The 18,499-nt window shown below is 47.3% G+C and overlaps 1 protein-coding gene across 9 annotated transcripts in view; it reads left to right on the top strand.

Annotated features, from left to right (window-relative positions):
- Positions 1-3,130, top strand: part of Adgrb1 (adhesion G protein-coupled receptor B1) — a 75,967-nt gene extending 72,837 nt beyond the window's left edge. For 5 of the 9 annotated variants that reach the window (XM_063230971.1, XM_063230973.1, XM_063230974.1 and 2 more), the window contains 4 exons: positions 16-707; positions 1,740-1,775; positions 1,944-2,051; positions 2,341-3,130. In XM_063230971.1, coding sequence (XP_063087041.1) covers positions 16-707; positions 1,740-1,775; positions 1,944-2,051; positions 2,341-2,541 — 1,037 coding nt within the window. In that variant the 3' untranslated portion in view covers positions 2,542-3,130. The remainder of the gene's footprint in view (positions 1-15; positions 708-1,739; positions 1,776-1,943; positions 2,052-2,340) is intronic. The other 4 variants (XM_063230972.1, XM_063230976.1, XM_063230978.1 and 1 more) reach the window with 1 other exon arrangement.
- Positions 3,131-18,499: the final 15,369 nt, after the last annotated feature.

Raw genomic sequence — 18,499 nt, 5'->3', positions numbered from 1 at the left:
CCCTTGGCCCTGTAGTGCTGAACAAGGACATTGCAGCCTGTCGCACGGCCACCATCACAGGCACACTCAAGCGGCCATCACTGCCTGAGGAGGAGAAACTAAAACTGGCGCATGCTAAAGGGCCACCATCTACCTTCAACAGCCTACCAGCCAACGTGTCCAAGCTGCGACTGCAGGGCTCACCACACTGCCCCGGGGGGCCCCTGCCTGCCTTCCCCAACCACTCACTTACCCTTAAGAAGGACAAGGCACCTAAAGCCTCTTTCATCGGTGATGGGGACATCTTCAAGAAGCTGGACTCAGAGCTGAGCCGTGCCCAGGAGAAGGCTCTGGACACAAGTTATGTGATCCTGCCGACAGCCACAGCCACATTGCGGCCCAAGCCCAAGGAGGAGCCCAAATATAGCATCAACATTGACCAGATGCCCCAGACCCGCCTTATCCACCTCAGCATGGCTCCCGACACCAGCTTCCCTTCCCGCAGCCCACCCACCAGAGAGCCCCCCGAGGCACCTCCCACCCAGCCCCCACCTCCCCCACCCCCACCACCCCCACCACCCCAGCAGCCCTTGCCCCCACTGCCCTCCCTGGAGCCGGCACCTCCCAGCCTAGGGGACACAGCGGAGCCAGCAGCCCATGCAGGACCCAGCACAGTGACTGGCCCCAAGACTGAGAACGTAGCCACCTTGTCTATGAGTTCCCTGGAGGTAAGGGCAGCCTGGGGACCCAAAGGTGGGAGCAGGTAGACACCCTAAGCCCAGCAATATGGGGGCAGTTGGGGCATGCTGCAGATCAGGGTGTCCCAGGTATGTGGCAACTAGGGTCAGTCCTGCTGTGAGGCACCCAATATCCCTCCTGAGAGAGACAAGTCTGGACAGGTAGGAGGTAGTACTTGTCTGCACCCTGGGAAGGGGTAGCTCTGGCCCAGCCCACAGGCTACTTGCTGTAGGCCTGGCAGCATCTGCCCTCAGCAGACACCTTGACAGGGAGCTTCATGAAGCTGGGGTAGAAAGTGCCTCTCATCACATGATTCCCACCCAGGCCCACAGGGGTGGTCTCAGTTCATTCAGGGGGTCCCAGATCCCCAATTTGGACACCCAGTGCAACATGTTTTGTTCTGGGGCTTGGGTCGGCCTGGAGCATAAGTGGACTCCACTCAATGTGGAGGAACCAAGACAAGGAACCAGGGTGTGTAGTGTCGACAGGGTGCCCCTTCCTCTTCCAAAGACACGCAGTACCCCTTGCTCTCAGATTGTGGGATGCAGTTCATGCAGCTCACATCTTGAGCTCACTAGTTGCCTAGCCACATGCCGGACCCAGGCCCCCCATCCAGCCCCCACCCCCACTACCCTTCCTGGAGCCACCCCCACTGCCCGCCCTGGAGCCAGTACTGAGCTCTGGCACAGTATACAGATGGAGCTGCCACAGTAGGTGGCCTCAGTCCTCTGGCAGCTGGGAGAGGAGAGTTCCCAAGCCTCTTGTCTGCCTCCGCAGAAGGTGCAACCCCTAGCCCCACCCTTAGCCTCCAGCTGGAGCACAGTGTCTACAGGAAAAGGGCAGCTTTAACCACACCAGGTGCCTGTGTGCAACCTAGACACATGCCCTTGCTCTGGCTTGGATGAGGGTACATGGCGAGGGCCCTGGGCTCCTTTCCCATTGGGAAAAAGGTGCTCTAGACTTGGGGCCTGGATAGCTTTCTGGAACTGGTGACAATGAGTACAAACCCCTTCTCCCCACAGAGGCGGAAGTCTCGGTATGCAGAACTGGACTTCGAGGTGGGTGCTGGTGTCCCCTTCCCGCTAGACACTCTATTCCCCCGTGACTGTACAGGGAAGGGGAGGGGGACTGTGCCCAACCCCTGGAGCCCTTTCCCTGGGAGCTGGCCCACACATGGGCAAGGGAGGCCGGTGCCTTCCTGGCTCAGGATGTGCTGCCCCATGCAGAAAATCATGCACACACGGAAGCGGCACCAGGACATGTTCCAGGACCTGAACCGCAAGCTGCAGCACGCAGCTGAGAAGGACAAGGAGGCGATGGCCCCCGACGGCAAGGTCTGGGACGGGGTGGGTGGGTCCCTCAGGGTGCCTCGCCTGGTCCCTACCCCCACACCACTCTTCATTATTTCACTGGCCTGTCGGGTATGCTGGGCCCTGGAGGAGCAGGGACAGGTGGAGATGATGGCCGTTATTCAGGCACCAGGCCTGATCTAATCTGGGGTCTGCAAATGCCCTGTTAGCATGAGGATTGCTTGCGAGGACCCCTCCCCAATTTGTCCCTCTTCTCTTCCTACCATACTCTTTGCTCCTCTCACCCCTATCATCCCTGGACCACTGATCTCAGCAGCCCGAGAAGCAGCAGACGCCCAGCAAGCGGCCATGGGAGAGTCTTCGCAAGGCCCATGGCACACCTGCCTGGGTGAAGAAAGAGCTGGAGCCACTGCCCCCGTCACCCCTGGAGTTACGGAGTGTAGAATGGGAGAAGGCGGGTGCCACCATTCCGCTGGTGGGCCAGGACATCATCGACCTCCAGACTGAGGTCTGAGCGGGCGGGCGGCCCTGTGGTGGGCCAGGAGGAGGGATGCTGCTCTGCCCGCTCCGGCCGCAGGACGGGCACAGACACGCTCGCGGTGGTGGTGGGCCAGGCCCACACCCCGGCCTCAGGGCGCTCGGATGCGGCCAGGCAGGCGGAGGGCCCACGGTGCTGGGACCAGAGCCAGACACAGGACAGGAGGTGGCACGGCTCAGCAGGCACAGGGATCCAGAGGCTGGAAGGTGCCTCAGACTCTCCCCTCCTCGGTTGAGCCCCGCAGGCGGGCAGGCGGGAAGGCAGCCAGCTATGGACAGCGGCAGGCCCGGTTCAGCCAGCATCCCCAGGATGCCCACCTGAGCTGCCGCTGCAGAGGACCAGCCCACGGCCCACCGGCCTGGCTCCGTTTTTTAGACTCCCCCACCCCTTGGGAAGCAGCCAGACCCCACACCCTTCCAGGGCCTTGGGCCCCTCCCCGACCAGGCGGAGAGCACAGCCCTGACCCATGGCCTGGGCAGGACTAAGCCCACTCCGGAAGAAGCAGGGTGGGGAATCTATTTTTTCTCTCCTTTTCTTTTCTTCAATAAAAAGAATTAAAAATCCACTCTTTTATGTGTGGCCTTCCTTTGTAGTGTGGCTTTCCTTTGCAGTGTGGCTGAATGAGCTTGACTGAATGGCCTTGAGGGCTCTACTGGACCCTGCAGCTCCTACCCTGCCTGAGGTCTGGACATCTGGGACATCCCAGCAGCCCTGCACCCATGTGCCATATAATGCTTTGGGAACCCCAATGCTGGCACCCCTTACCTATTACACTCTTCTCATAGGTGGGATCCATGTAGTTCTTAGGTCTCAGCCAGGCACACTTGACTTCTCTTGTTCCCTGACTCTTCCCAAGGACAGAGCTAGCAAACAGATTGAAAAACACCTGAAACTGTACAAAGGGGAGAAGATGAGGTGAGGATCGTTAGACTTCAGGATGGCCACTTCCTCCTTGCAGCTTTCCAAGATCCAAGCTCCTAGAGAGAACCTGCCCCGTGTTGTCCTGGGCAACACTGCCATGACGCCCAGTCTTTTTGCCTATAACATGAGTGTCACATCCCCAGGACCCAGTTATCCTATTTGTCCATAGGGTGGGTTTGGAAGGCAAGTGGAAATGTGCCTGGAGCCACTCCCAGGCACACAGAGAGCCCCTATCCTCTGCGTACCCCAGCTTTGCGGAGCTTTTCCCCAGTTCTCTCTGAGTTTCCAGCAGGGGGCAGCCTGAGACCTTCAAGCAGCCTACCAGCCTGGGAGGCCAGGTGGCTGAGGGCGACACCAGGCAGGCCCCTACTCCAAACTGTTCCCTATTCTGAGAGCTGGTACCGCACAGAACTCAGACTGCAATGTGCAGTGGGGACACTGCCCCTTTTGAAGACCCAACTGACTCTGGACCTTGGAGACAGAGCCAGTGGCCAGCACCCTGAGGAGAGTGTGCAGGGTGGGCCATTTAGAATCCCCAGCACCCAGTCATGTCATCCACAGCAAAAACTGGTGAGAAATCAGAAGAGGGTGTAGCCTGGCATACAGTCTGCTGGATGACCTTACGTGTGTCCTGTCCCTTCCCGTTTGGCTCTGTTTCTTCAGATCTCATTGTGGATGAACAAGCGTGAGCTCCAAGAGGCTTTGCCAGCAGGTGGGAATGGTGAGAAAGTGCTTGCTGTGTGTGACAACCTAATGAGCACAGATATCACAGGTGGTTATGAGAGCCCTGCTGACAATGTTGGGTGGACAGTGAGTAGAAAGAGGATAGTGTGTGACCACTATCCCAGAGGAGATCACACAGAACCCACTGGGTGCTAAGGAATTGGAGTTTTGTGATCTGCATGATTCCTGAAGGGCTGACTTGAATGCTCCAAAACACCAGAATGTGAGATTCGGCAACCAAACCTGGCCCAGACTATGGCACCCTATGGTTCATGTGCACATTGGTGCACATGTGTATTTGTTCTGCCATGCAGGGGCACATGCGTGCCCCATCATAGCTCCCCTAGCAGGGCAGGTGGCAACTGCACATACTTTACACACCTTCATGGGCCCGCAGGAGCCCTGTGCTCCAGGTCCATTCACCTGAGGGCTTCCAGTGAGTACCAAGGACTGCAGGAAGCAGAGAGGGCCTGCGAACAGCAGAGAAAGCCCCAAGGCCCCGACACCTTCCTGGCGAAGGTCCAGAGGGCACTGGGCCAGGGACTGAGGCGTTGGGGGCTGGAGGTGGGGCTGTGCTCCGATGACCATTGTGCAGTAGCCAAGGTGATCTTGGCCAATTCCCCAACTTCCCTGTCCCTACTCACCCCCAGAAAACCCTGCACAAAACAAAAAATAGAAGTGCCCAAGCCTCACTACTTGCATGAAAGGGGAGCCTCCCAGGTGGGGGTTCATTGTGTGGTCAAAGCCTGTTTCCTTTTCTTTCCCCAAGGTCCTGGGTCAGAGGCCGTATCCATATGCCACCTTGGCCAGGGGCTCCCAGCAGTTCAGACCTCCATGGGCTCTTCTCATAGGGGCCCATCATAGAAACCGCTGTCTGTACCCTATGCTGGAGCAGGAATCCAGGGAAGCCCTGGATTCCTCATCAAAACCCTCAGACTACTGGGTGGGCCCACCTCCTGTGCTGAGCTATATACAGGACAGAACTCTGGGTCACAATCCCAGATGCTTAGAGCTGGGACTGGGGCCTCTCCTGGAATTCTACAAGTCCGACTGTCCTTCATCCAGGTGTTAGGTGCTGTGCTTCTAATGGTGAAAGAGTCATGACCTTGTCTCCAGCGAAGATACCAAGACTAGTGGCCAAGTGATGCTGCCAGGGCCCCACAAATAGTGTCCTGCACCTGGAATCCAGCTCCACTGGCTCATGTTCTGGACACCGCCTACTGGGTGATTTACTCAAGGCAGCAGTGAGGCCTCCTGGTTATTCCCCTAACCTGGGAACCACTCTTCTCCTGTATCATAGCCTACAGCTAGCCAGTCTCCAGAAAGACTCTCTCAGTTATCTTAGTTTTCTTGTGCCAATGCTGTGTTCCTCAACAGCCAGTTTCAGGGAAGCTAGGCCCACCTTCCCTGCCCTCTTCACCTGCCATCTTTAGCATCAGCCTAAGGGAGAAGGTAGCAGTGTTATGGGGCCACAGGTGATGGTAATGGTTTTGTGGATAAAGCTGAAGCTGGAAATTTGGGTGATGATGGTGGTGATGAAGGCGATGGTGGCGAAGGTGATGGTGTTGGTGCTGACCGTGGTCACAGTCATGGGTGTGGTCATAGTACTGGTGGACAGAGACTTAGATGCTGCAAGCAAAGACATGACCACAATCTCTATTGCTGGTAATGGTGCTTATGGGATTGGAAATGAGGATCTTGTAGTCACTTGTTCCCTGCTTCTGTGGACCAGGGGACTTGTGGGTGAGGAGTTGGAAGGAAAGGCACCTAAGGACAATGATGAAAGCCTCTAAGTCGGCTGGGACAAGGAGCCAATGGGAGCTACAGCAGCTGGGTACTTTACTTCTTCACCAGCACACACAGCTGCTGAGATCTGGAGATCTTTCTCATCTAGTGCCACCTGCCCCTCACCCTCTGTCTAAACAACACCTGATCATCATCACCTTTCCTGGTAAAAATAAAACAGTTCTGAAAGTGGGAGTGGGAGCTAAGGAGTAGTTCAGAGTAGCCTTCCTTCTAAACAGGCTAGTGCCCTTCCAGTAAGGTCTTTCACAACCACCTCTTTCACTGGCTTCCTGGTCTGAGTGTTTGAAGAAAGTCTTTCCTTACATCTAATTTACCCATCTCCTCCTGTGTGTTAGGGCTCCTGTTGCCCCAAGAAAATTCAACATTTAGTTCCTCCTGACTGGTACTACTGTCTGGGCCTCTCATGAGCGTGAGCATTTTGGAGCCCGCACTCTTGCTGGGATTCCCCTGGTCTCATCTCAGGTGAAATCTGGACCTCAAGACACTGCTTCCTTTGGGACTTGTCTCCAGATAGAAGCAAATTCACAGTGTGCTACCTACTTAGGAACTTGTTCCCAAGCTTTCCACTGACCTGAGTGCCCTGACCAGCTCACATAATCCTTAGCTCTGGTGACCAGCCTACAAGTCTGGAATGTGCTGGCTGGCTCTAGGCTTGAAGCTGTCAGCTTCCTGTGCTTCCTGAGTGTCCATGAGGTGACAACAACAGGCAGCTCACCCAAGACACCCCCAGAGAAAGTCCCATTGCTAAGAGTCTGCATGCTCACCTGATAGGTGACCAGGGTCAGGATGGCCAAGCAGCAATCTTCTAATGGGTGTACAGTCTGACAACCCTGGCTGCCCTGCCTCAGATCCCTTCCAGGTCTTGGCTCCAGGGTATTTTTCTTCCTGGGGAGGGTCTGACAAACAGCCAGGGTTGGGGATCCCTGGACTTCAGTAACAGAGTACCCTGCCCCCTGTGGTATCCTGTACCCTCCCCTCTGGAGGCACCCACAGAGAGCCCAGTGGAGGTGAGACCCTAGCAAGGGTGCATGTTCTGGAAAGTCTTCTTTTCACTGGTCTTCCCAGCTGGCCATGGTCAGAACACCTGGCCTCCCCTTTGCCTAGCCTCAGACCTCCTCCTCTGATCCTGGTTTCCCACCAGAGCTTGCTGGAACCCTTCTGGGATCCCAGGCCTATGACTTGGCACCTCTCAAAGCATCAGGAAACTGCCGGCTCCCCTTTGTCAGGCCCTAAAAATAACCAGGATGGAGGAACATCCCTGAATAGCTCGTGATGTGCCAGTCTCACTCCCGCCCCACGCTCAGCGGAAACTCCAAATAAGGCCTTGGTGGAGCTGGAAAACAGCACCCAAGCTGTCACCACTCACGTCAGCATGGGGTCCAGAACTTCCCCTCCCAAAAAAGCCTGCATGGGTCAGAGGCCTGGGCAGAGCCCACTGGGTCTTGGGAGCTCCTTACACTGGGGTACTGGCCTTTGTAATGATAGAATCTTAAAATCTCCAAGTTTAGAAACTTGAATTTAAATGTAAGGAATCTTAAACAATCAGTCACACCCCTTCTTCCAAACCTCAGAGGGTAGTGGCTCCACTTGGATGTCCACGGTACCCCGAGAATGTCAAGGTGGGTTTTCTGTCCTGCACCCTACTCCAGGACACTCAGGAGAAGGGGGTACCCCATAATAGAGAAGGGAATCAGCCACAGGACAGAGTGGACACAGCTGCCCCTGAAAGGCAGAGGAGGTGTTGCTGCGCTCAATATGACTTCCTGAAAATACCATCTGGTCCCAACCAGGGAGGGTGGAGGCAGTGCCCCACTAGCAGCCTGATGTGTTCTCTGCTGGATTTCCCAGCTTGGGGGTGAGGGAATAAGCCAGGGAGCAGGTGACCTTAATACCCCGTCTCTCAGGAGTTGGTAGTGGGCTCAAGGATTGGGTGGCCCTTCTCACCAACCTATGCCTCTCCTCTCCTCTCCTCTCCTGTGTCCTTCTTGATGTCTCCCATACCCTATGGAGGGTCAAGAACCCCAACTTTTAGAGGCCTGGACCCCAGTCTTTCTAAAGAGCTATCACTTAATCTCTCCAGTGGGTACCATGTATATGATGAGCCCAGGGATGAGGACAGGAGAAAGGTGTATGGGTCCTGGGGAACACGGGGAAGATGCTGAGCAGGCAGCGTGGTGACAGGACTTTGGGAGCTGGGGGTGAGGGTCAGGCACAGGGGCTGTGCAGAACAGATACATGAATCCCTGTGTCCTGTATCCTGAAAGGAGGAGTGGACCTTCGAGGCTGCTAGTGTGTGTCTTTGGAGAGGCCTCAGGGATTCTGGCTTTATCAGAGCCCACCACCTCAAAGGCAGAGGGCCACAAGGGGTTGGGGAGACCAGGCTCAGGAGCAGGCTCTATCTACCCAAGTTACAAACAGGTCCCTAGGAGGCACTGTGACCAAGTGGCCCAGACTGCACTACTTGGCCAGCCCTAGAGACCCCATTTCAACCTGTTTGACTGTGGCTGCTCAGAGCATCAACCCCGAGACCTCACTTACAAAGCCTTCTACTTAGCATCACCCAGCCTTGATTCTGTGGGCCTTGAGGTTGGGTTTGGCACAAGGGTGGAAGTGGGTGATGGCTTCCCCTGAGGCAAGACCACCCCCTGAAGCCTGTCATACACATGGTGCCCTCTGATGAGGCCGTCAGAATTTACACTGGTTGGCTAAGAAGGACCCTGGGGAATGGGGACAGTGGCAGAAATCAAGTAAGAAGGCAGAGAGAGATGAGCCCAGAGGTATAGGCAGAGAAGCAGAAGCACAGGGAAGGGCAGTGGCTATATGATCCCATGAGTCTTACCAGCCTCCATATAGCAGCTGGGATGGTGGCAGTGGGCACAAGAGCTCCTGGCAGAGGCTTCAACATGGATAATGTATCTAAAATTGTACCTTGGTTTAGTACGATTGTCTTCTATATTTTCTGTTTTTTTGGCCTGTTAGACTGAGTGTTAATCTACATGTGTGCTACTTAGCTTGATAAGGACTTATAAAAATAAATGAATCTGATATTAGCAAAAGTGAGGTGGTATTCAGAGAGGGCCTGAGGAAGCAAGGGATTGAGGGATGGTAGCTCCGGTACTGTGGGGTGGGTGTTATTATTACTGCTCCCTTTATAGAAGAAGAAATGGAGACACAGAGAGGTGGCTTGCCTGAAGTCACAGAGCTAAGCTGGTGGTGAGTTTGAACCCAGGAATTGGACTGTAGCAGCCAAGCTCTTACCCACTACATTGGACACCTGTGCCTGAAGTATTGGTACCCATGGAGCATTGTTAGGGAAACATACACATGTGCACACACATGTCCCCCCCCACACACACACACTCAGAGTGTAATTCTCATTTTATTTCCAAAATAAAAACCACAACAAGAACTGAGACCTGCCCCATGCTTCCACGCAAATGATCCGGTGGCCTGGCAATTGAGATGCTGCTGGTGAGCAGTCATGCTGGCCCCACGTAGGTTATGGGTAGAGGCACCTTCAGCCTCATTCTCCCATAGCCACAAACCCTTAAGTGCCATGGTGTAGCCTGTGTCCCTGTTTCTGATGGGTACAGCACCCCAACCACCACCGACTGCCCCCTGCTCCATTTGGAACTTTGCACCAGAGTTCTCCCCCTTTCCAGGCCCCTCACTGCCTCCCTTAACTGAACCCTGCTCATCTATTTCTCATAGAGCTGCACAGGCTTTCTGTTTCTTCTCAAGTCACTTTTAGTTTGTTGTATTTCTCTGGAAATCTATTTCAATTCAGTTTTCAAATGTATAGGAATTGTAATACATTATTCTCTCATTACTTTTTAAAACCTGTGACATATCTGTTTGGGTCTCTTTGTCACCCCTGAAGTCTGAACTGTGCTTTCTCTCATGTTATTTAACTTGCTTGTTTGAGCAGCTGTTTTAAAGACCAAACATTTGCCTTTGTGGATCCAATATGTTATGTCCCTCTTCATTAATTCCTGCTCTTTATCATCTCCTTCATTTTTTGAGTTTATTATAATGAAAATAAATCACCTCTTGAAATGGATTCTTAGTACATTAACTTTTAGTTTTTTTATTGTCTACTATACTTATTTTAGTCTATACCTTTCCCTCAAACTGTTACATTAACTCCATTCTAAAAATTTCTATATGCATTACTTATTCTTGTGGTTCTTTTGTAATAGTTTTGAATTTTCTATTATAATTACTTTCTCGTATATACCGATATGTGGTTTATATACATTTTAAAAATTTTCAAAATATGGGATTTAAAGATATCTTTTATAATTTCTAATTTAATTATACTGCTATCATAGAATATAGTCTATATGAGAATTGCTTTGTTTTTTTTTTTCTCTTTAACTTTTCTTTAACTTTTTATCGGTTCCAGGGATCAAATTCACGACTCCCTGCTTGCAAGGCAGGTGCTTATGCTGCTGAGCTAAACCCCCAGCCCCGAGAATTGGTTTTTCACAGTATGTGATAGATTGCTTTATCACAGTCATTTTTATAAATATACCATGATAATTCATATAAATATACCATGTTTATTTTCTGGTTGCTAGGGCAGAATCATTTTTTAATTCATTAAACCAAGACTGAGGCCTCACCGTGTGGGGCCTAATGCCTTCTCCAGGTAGACAGTGGGTGTCAGAATTGATCTGAAGAATGCCCAGCTGTTATCAGTGGCAGGGTGAATGCGTTCGGGGGAGGGAACACCCCACATCCAATCAGAGAAGGGTGCAGCTGTACCAAGGGTGTGCATGGAAAGGAAGGAAACACTTCCATTTGGGTTTTCCTTTCTGTTATAAATTCCAGTTATGTTGCATCTTCTTGACTTATTAATGATTGAAAAAGATGTATTGAAATGTCCCATCATGACAGTGTATTATTTCTTTTCTCTTTGTAATTCTATTGAATGTTCCTTTATATATTTTGAGGAATTTGTGAGTTTAGAATTGATGTGTCTTCCTTGAGAACTGAGCTTTTGGATTATTTTGAAGTAGTCATCTCCGATTTTTTTCTTTTGACTTAAATTTTATTGATGGATACTCATGTGAATGAAGCAGCAGAGAAAACAGCCTCTCTGAGAGTCCCCATTAAGACGCTGGAATATAGCATCATGAGGAACACTAGAGGAGGGAAGTGGGTCCCCTGGGCCCAGGAAGAATCTGCAGTGTGAAATGAAGCCCACAGACAGAGAGTGGAAAAGAAAAACTTCAACAAAGAAGGCAGTGGCTGGCGGCGCCTTCTTCCTGAGCTGAACTCATTGCATAAGAGGAGCTGTTGGAACCTGGGGAGGCATGGTGATGGTGACGGCTAATGACCTCAGAGGCCTCTGTAGAGAGATGTAACAGTGGAGGGGAGCACCCCACCTGGAGGACTGCACTGGCTAGTCGTGAGTGCAGAGGACCCAGTCCTCCCATGGGGGAGAGTGATTAGCCAGGAGCCATTTTGGAGTCCAGCCGGACAAGCCCAGAACCTAGAACTGCTGCCAGCTTCCTCTAGCAGCTCCTAGCTGAGCTCAGACCTGTGAAAATTACTTGGACTACAGTGAGCCCAGAGTCTGGTCTCAGATCAGGCCTGCTAAGGTTATCCACTACTCCGCCATAAAGCAACTGTTGGCTTGCTAGGATAGAGAGGCATGATTTGGGATTCTGTCTCCACAGGCTGTCTACTAGCAAAACCAGAGAGAATCCTGGGGATGTACTATTTGTTTTTCATTTTCTTTTTCTTTTTCTTTTGTTTTCTTTGCTTTTGTCTTTCTCCTTCATGTTTTTTAATGCATGTGAGAGTGGTTCCTAACCTCTTAGTGGATATAGTTCTGTTCTTCCTTTTATCTCTTCCATCTCTCTTTTTCTTCAGTCTTCTGCACCAGTTTCCCCAAGTTGGTGGGATCCACCTTTGTCCTCCTAACTCACTTGTAATCTCTTTAATCTTCTTCCACTTCTCTATTTTTCTCCTTGATCCATTTAAAATTTTAACCCCGAGGGCAAAGTTGACATATTACAGACTTACATATTGCACATAGTTATCTAGTTTGTTTTATATATTGTTATATAATCACAAATCTAGTTTATAAGGTTAAAAATTGCAAATTAAGGGTTAGCTCAGTTTGTTGTTTTGTAGGCTGTGTTTGATGCTTATTGGTACCACTACCAATAAGGTACCAATTGGTACCACTGCCAAAGTTGTCATAGTTGTTTCTAAACAGCTGTTGGCCCTGATAATCCATGACTATTGTCTATTATAATCCATCCATGAGATAATCCATCCATGAGATAAACTAAGGGTCACAGAAAATACTGAGGCACAGTACCAAAGAACCAGAGACTAGGCCAAATGAGCAGCAACTTCTCATCTGCAGCAAACTGAAGAGGTCAGATCTTCCAAGAGACTCAAAACCCAAAAACTAGCTACACCTAGAAGATACTTCAGAGAAATAATCATCAGCTAAAAGTACTAAATACTACCAATAAAGCAACCCACTGTAAGCAACTTACAAGCATCACACCAGGAATTAAACTAAAAAATGTACCAATATGACTACCCTTATTATTCTTTTTTAAACAGTATTTCCATGGGTATTTTTCATATAACACCATACAACTGTAGTTTCAGTATTGTATCACACTAATTTTATGTGTACGTGTGTGTGTGTGTGCAGTACATGGGATTGAACCAAGGCCTTCCCACTGAGCTACATACCCAGCACTTTTAAAACATTTTATCTTGAGACAGGATCTCTTTAAGTTACTAAATTTCTCCAGCTGGGCTTGAACTTGTGATCCTCCCGCCTCAGTCTTCCAGTATGCTGGGATTATAGGCATGTTCCACCATACTCTGTTTCACATTTTTGTAACTACTGAAGTGTTTGGATATGTTTCTCTATCTTACTTAGTGTTTTAGATTTGTTCTACTTTTACACTTTTAAAAAGTCTTTGTTCTTGATTTTTTGAAACCATTGCTTCTTTAATATATTATTTTAAATTCATTGCTACCTTTCACTGATCTGGAAATCATGCAGATTCTTTCTATTCCATTTTGGCTGACCTTTGAAATTGTACCAATTAGTTAATGTAATGAGATGTGAATTATGTCAATATATGGGATATGATCAAAACATGGAGGATGTTTGAATTTTTTAAATCTACAGTAAAGGACACATTACCATTAAAACCCCTCAAGTTCTTCCCCTCCCTTCAAACACATTTGTCTTGCTGTTCTTGCCACTTCCTGAAGCAGTTCTGGAGGTCCTCACGGCTGCCTCAGCATCCTGAATCAATTCAAAATATTTGCCTTTCGTGGTCATTTTGACCTTGGGGAAGAGCTACAAGGTGTAAGAGCTAGATCTAATGAATGAGGTGAATGAGGACATGTGGTTATGCTTTTATGAGCCTGGCTTTCTGTTAGATGGCATCCACCAGCAGCATTCACTGTATTTTTGATCACACCTTATAAAGGCACTCCTGAAAGAGGGCTGCTTCTGACAATGGCAAGAATGAAGGGGTAAATGTATCCGAAGCAATAGACAATATTTTAAGAGGTACTAATAGCAATGTGTTTTACCACTATAATAAATTTTTAAATTTACACACTCATTGCATGTTTTGATCACATCTTATTAACTCCCTTACAAACCCCGCCTAGATCTTAGGACACTTCAGTCCTTCTGTTCAAGCTCATACGATACACTGCCTATTATTTTAGTTCTGTATTTCAAGGGTCTATAAATGAGACGTTGTTTTCCCATTCAGCAGGCCGTGCTTGCTGCCCCTACATGTGGGGACCTGCCCTGACCTCACCATTGTCCCTGAGGCCCCAAGCCTTCCTTTAAGAGCACACACTTTCCAAGAGTGACCTCAGCCAAGCAGCTGTCAGTTGCTTTCCTCCCCTGACCGCTAGCTAATCACACAGCATCTGTCCTGTCATGTGACGCCCCAGTCTTTGTTGTGTTCATTGATTTCTTTATTGTTCCCTTGAACTCCCAAATCCTTCCTCCCCTATCTGTTAGTAACTACTCCATTTAGTGAACAAGTGGCTTTTGCTTATAAAAGTTCTCTTCCCTTTGGATCATTTTGAGTATACAGAAAGTTGCAAAGTGAGTGCCCAAGGTTTTGGTGAACTGTCCACAGCCTCACTCCCCGCCCCCACCCCTCCCAACATCTTGCATAACTAGGGCAGATTGAACAAAGCAAAAACTTACTTAAATTACATTGTTCTATATCTAAATCTGTCTTTTAAATTTTCTCACTAAGCACATTTTTGAAAAAAAAATCCATCTGGTTGCCATGTGTGTATCTATTTGATCTGTTCCTTTTTTTTCTGTTCTTTTCTAGATATGTTTGTTTTGATAAAAATATAGCCAAAAATAGCATGAATTGCCTGAAGCTACTTAATAGCCTTCTCCATGTACAATGATTAACACTAGTATGTGTCCTTGTTCAACTTTACTGAGTCACAATTTGTGTATAATAAGATTTACCTGTTTCAAAGTGCCCAGTGAATTTTGCCTAATGTGTGACCTGTGAATTCATCCAGACCCTTGTCTGGTCCCTGACTCTGTGAGATAGACTCCTGTAGCCATCCCAGTGGACAGGTCACAGAACAGAACAAGCCACCTCCAGAGTGTTTTTCCACTCAAGCCTTCCCCAGCTCCACCCAACAGCCTGACTCTCCTTTTCATCTCTCTAGTTCCACTTTTTCCAGATGGTCACAGAAACAGGATCAGGAAGCATACAATCTTGAAAGACCGGTTGCTTCAAGCTGTGAGCATCAGCTCTTTATTTTCTTTTCTTTTCCCAGTTGCATCCACGGGCATGTGACAGTTTATCAACTCATCCATTAAGGGACATTCGAGTTGTCTCTGGATGCTGGCAATTGTGAACACTAAGGTCTGAGTTTGTGTGGAAACATCTCCACTTCTCTAAGGCAAATGCCCAGCAGTAAAAATGCCAGGTCCTATGACATGTGCAACTTTTGAAGAAAATGCCAGGCTCAGTGGTAGAAGGCTTGAAGGATAGTAGTACAGGGGAATCTTCACAGTGGGGAGAACTTCAGATAGTGCACCTGATGGTACATTTTGCTTTGAAGGAAAAAAATGGTTGGATATGCAACTATATTCCAATTTATGAGCTGTAGCCAATAGTCTGTCTGGATGCTCAAGGACTTGGAAGAAATGTAACTAGAAACTTGATGAAAATGACATTGCTATAGAAATATGTAAATGGTTCTCTCCACGTGAGTAAAGATGTGAAGATATTTGCATACCAAATAAGTGCTCCTAAAAGGTGACCTCAGTAAAAGAGGACTTTTATAATCAAGTGAATAGGATCCCCCATTCTGTGGATAGCAGTCAACCTCTTTCCTCAGCTATCACTATCACTGCCCAGTGAGCCCATGAGCAGAGAGTGACCAAGGTGTTATGCACAGAAGTTATGCATGGGCTTAGCAACATGGACTTCCACTCACCAAGGCTGACTTGGCTATAGCCATGCTGAATGCCTGGTCTGCCAGAAACAGAAATCAACCCTGATTTTCTAGTATGGAACCATTCTTTGGAGGATATTGATTATATTGGGCCACTTCTATCATAAAAGGGCCAGTGTATTTGTTCTCATTGGAATAGACACTTATTGCAGGTGCAGATTTGCTTTTTCCATACAAAATGTTCTTCCCAAACAACCATCTATGGACTTACAGAATGCCTCATACACTGTCATAGCGTTCTACACAGTCTGGTTCTGATCAAGGAATGCATTTCACACCCAAATAAGTACAGCAATGGGTTCATATTTATGGACTTTACCAGTCTTACAATATTTCCTATAGTCCCGAAACAGCTGGATTGATAGAAAGGTGGAATGGGCTTTTGAGGTTGCCAGCTAGGTGGCAATGCAAGGCTAGGGCAAAATTCTCCAGAAAGCCACATATGTTTTGTGGCTTTTAGTGTTCAATATATGTATATTCTTTCCTCCATACTCAGAATTCATTGGCCCAAGAATCAAGGGCTGGAAGTTAGAACTGATCACTCACATTACTTCTGTTTACCCACTAGTAAAACTTTTGCTTCTCACTCCTGTGACCTGACACTCTTCTGGCCTGAAAGTCTTAGTTCCAGAATGAGAAAGGGTTCTATCCAGAGGCAGAGCAATAATTCTATTGATCTGGAAGTTAAGACTTCTCCCTTGTCATTTGGGCTTCTCATGCCTCAGAGTCAACTATAAAGCTATAAAAGGAGTTATGGTGTTGGTGGTGGAATTGATCTCAACTGCCAAAGGGAAATTGGGCTATTGCTTGACAATGGAGGTAAGGACAACTATGTTTGACATTCTGGAGGTCTTTTAGGGTATCTTTTTCTTTTAGGGTATCTTTATTAAGGTCAGTGAGTCAATGTCAAATCCCCCAGACCATTCAGGAATGCAAGCATAAGTTGCCCACCAGGTAAAGAACCAAGACCTGCCTAAGTGCTTGCTGAGGGCCAAAAGAACACAGAATGGTAATAGAAGACAGTAGTTGTAAATATCAGCTATGATTATGTGGCGAATTTCAGAAAGAAGACTTACTATAATTGTCATTTTTTCTTATTTTGTTAATATGTTTGTGCATATATATGCAGATATTTTAGTTTTCTTTGTAACAACATTGATTGACTTAATATCAATAATTAAGTATTGTTAAATCTACATTATAATATGTAAGTTATGAAATGTCAAGACTTAAGCATACCCCAAAGAAAAACTTTGCCTTCTATTCTTGGAGGAAACTTGTATGTTTCTGTTTGTATGTAGGATAGCTATATTATGTTGGGTGTAATTATGAGCTTGCTATTGCATTCTGGGATTAATTATGATTTAAGCAGGGGTGTCTGGTTGTCAAGTACACAAAGGGTGGATTATGATAATTAATTGTGATATGTCAGCTAGACCTGAGTAAGAACTACCCAGCAGATTAGTAAAGCTCTGGGTGTGTCCACAAATGACTGACATATGGCAGGTATTGTATGAATGCTCATGTCTGAGCTTGTGTGGGCACATCTCCACCTCTCTAGGGCAAATACCTAGGAGTGAAAATGCTGGGATCTATGGTAATTATAAGTTTTTCTTCTGAAGAAACTGCTAGGGTATGGCTCAGTAGTAGAGCACTTGCCTAGCATACAGGAGGCCCTGAGTTTGATTCCTAACACTGAACAAAGAAAAGAAGAAAAAGGGAAGTGTTTAAGGATTTACCAGAGGGACAGTGCTATCTTGCACTGAGTGATATATGGGATACAAACTTCAGCTGCCTTTTGCCCTTGCCAATTTACCTCAATAGCTCTTCCTTTCACTCTTTGCAGAACAAAGCTTGTATATATGTGTTTTTTTTTACTGATCTTTTGGAAGATCTCCTTCCCTGATCCAGTTATAAAGATTTCATCTTATATTTTATTCTGAAAGTTTGCATTTTACATTTAGGCCCCTTTTGATTAATTTTTGTATAGCATGTACAAACTACACCAAAGCATTTCTTCATCTGAGAGTGACGTATTTTGCCTGTATTTTTAAAGATATTTTTACTGTCAGTACCGTGCTGATTTTGTTATTGTGGCTTTGTAGTATAATTTCAAGCCAGGAATTGAAATGCCTCCTGTCTTACCTTGTTGCTCAGAATTGCCTTTGATATTATAGGTTTCTTCTGTATCCAAATACATTTTAGAAATATTTTTTCTAGATCTGTAAGGTATGCTGATAGTATTTTGATTGGGATTGTGTTGAATCTGTATAACAGTTTTGGGAGTATGGTCATTTTCACAATGCAGGTTGTTCCTAACCAAGAGCAAGGAATATCCTTCCATTTTCTAACATCCTCTTCAATCTCCTTTTTTAGAGTAGTATAATGTTTAGCATATAGATCTTTTATATTCTTGGTTAGGTTGATTCCTAAGTATCTGATGTTTTTTAGATGCTGTTGTGAAAGGTGATATTTCCATAATTTCTCTCTCAGTGAGTTTTTGTGTGTGTACAGGAAGGTTATTGATTTTTGAATGTTGACTTTGTATCCAGCTACCCTGTTGAATTTATTACCTCTAGTAGTCTTTTAATGGAGTTTTTGGGGTCTTCTATGTAGAGTATCATGTCATCTGCAAATAATGATGATTTAACTTCTTATTTTCCTGTTTTTATTCCTTTTATTTCTCCTTTTATCTGATTTCTCTGGCTAATATTTCCAGAACTATACTGATAATGGTGATAGTAGACATACCTTGTCTTGTTCCTGACTTTAGAGTGAAGGCTTTCAATTTTCCATTTAGTCCATTTAATATAATGTTGGCTGCTGGACTGTCATAAATGGCCTTTATGAGACTGAGGTACATACCATCTATTTCGAGTTTCTGTAGGGTTTTTTTTTATCATGAATAGGTGTTGGACTTCATAAAAAGCTTTTTCTGCATCTATTGAGATGATCATGTGATTTTTATTTTTTGGCTCTG

Source organism: Cavia porcellus, unplaced genomic scaffold, assembly GCF_034190915.1.
Source record: "Cavia porcellus strain 051 isolate PalLab524CR breed Dunkin Hartley unplaced genomic scaffold, mCavPor4.1 scaffold_19, whole genome shotgun sequence".
Taxonomy (NCBI): Eukaryota; Metazoa; Chordata; class Mammalia; order Rodentia; family Caviidae; genus Cavia; species Cavia porcellus.
The sequence above is the reverse complement of the archived record's forward strand: the minus strand, read 5'-3'. Positions and strand labels throughout refer to the sequence as shown.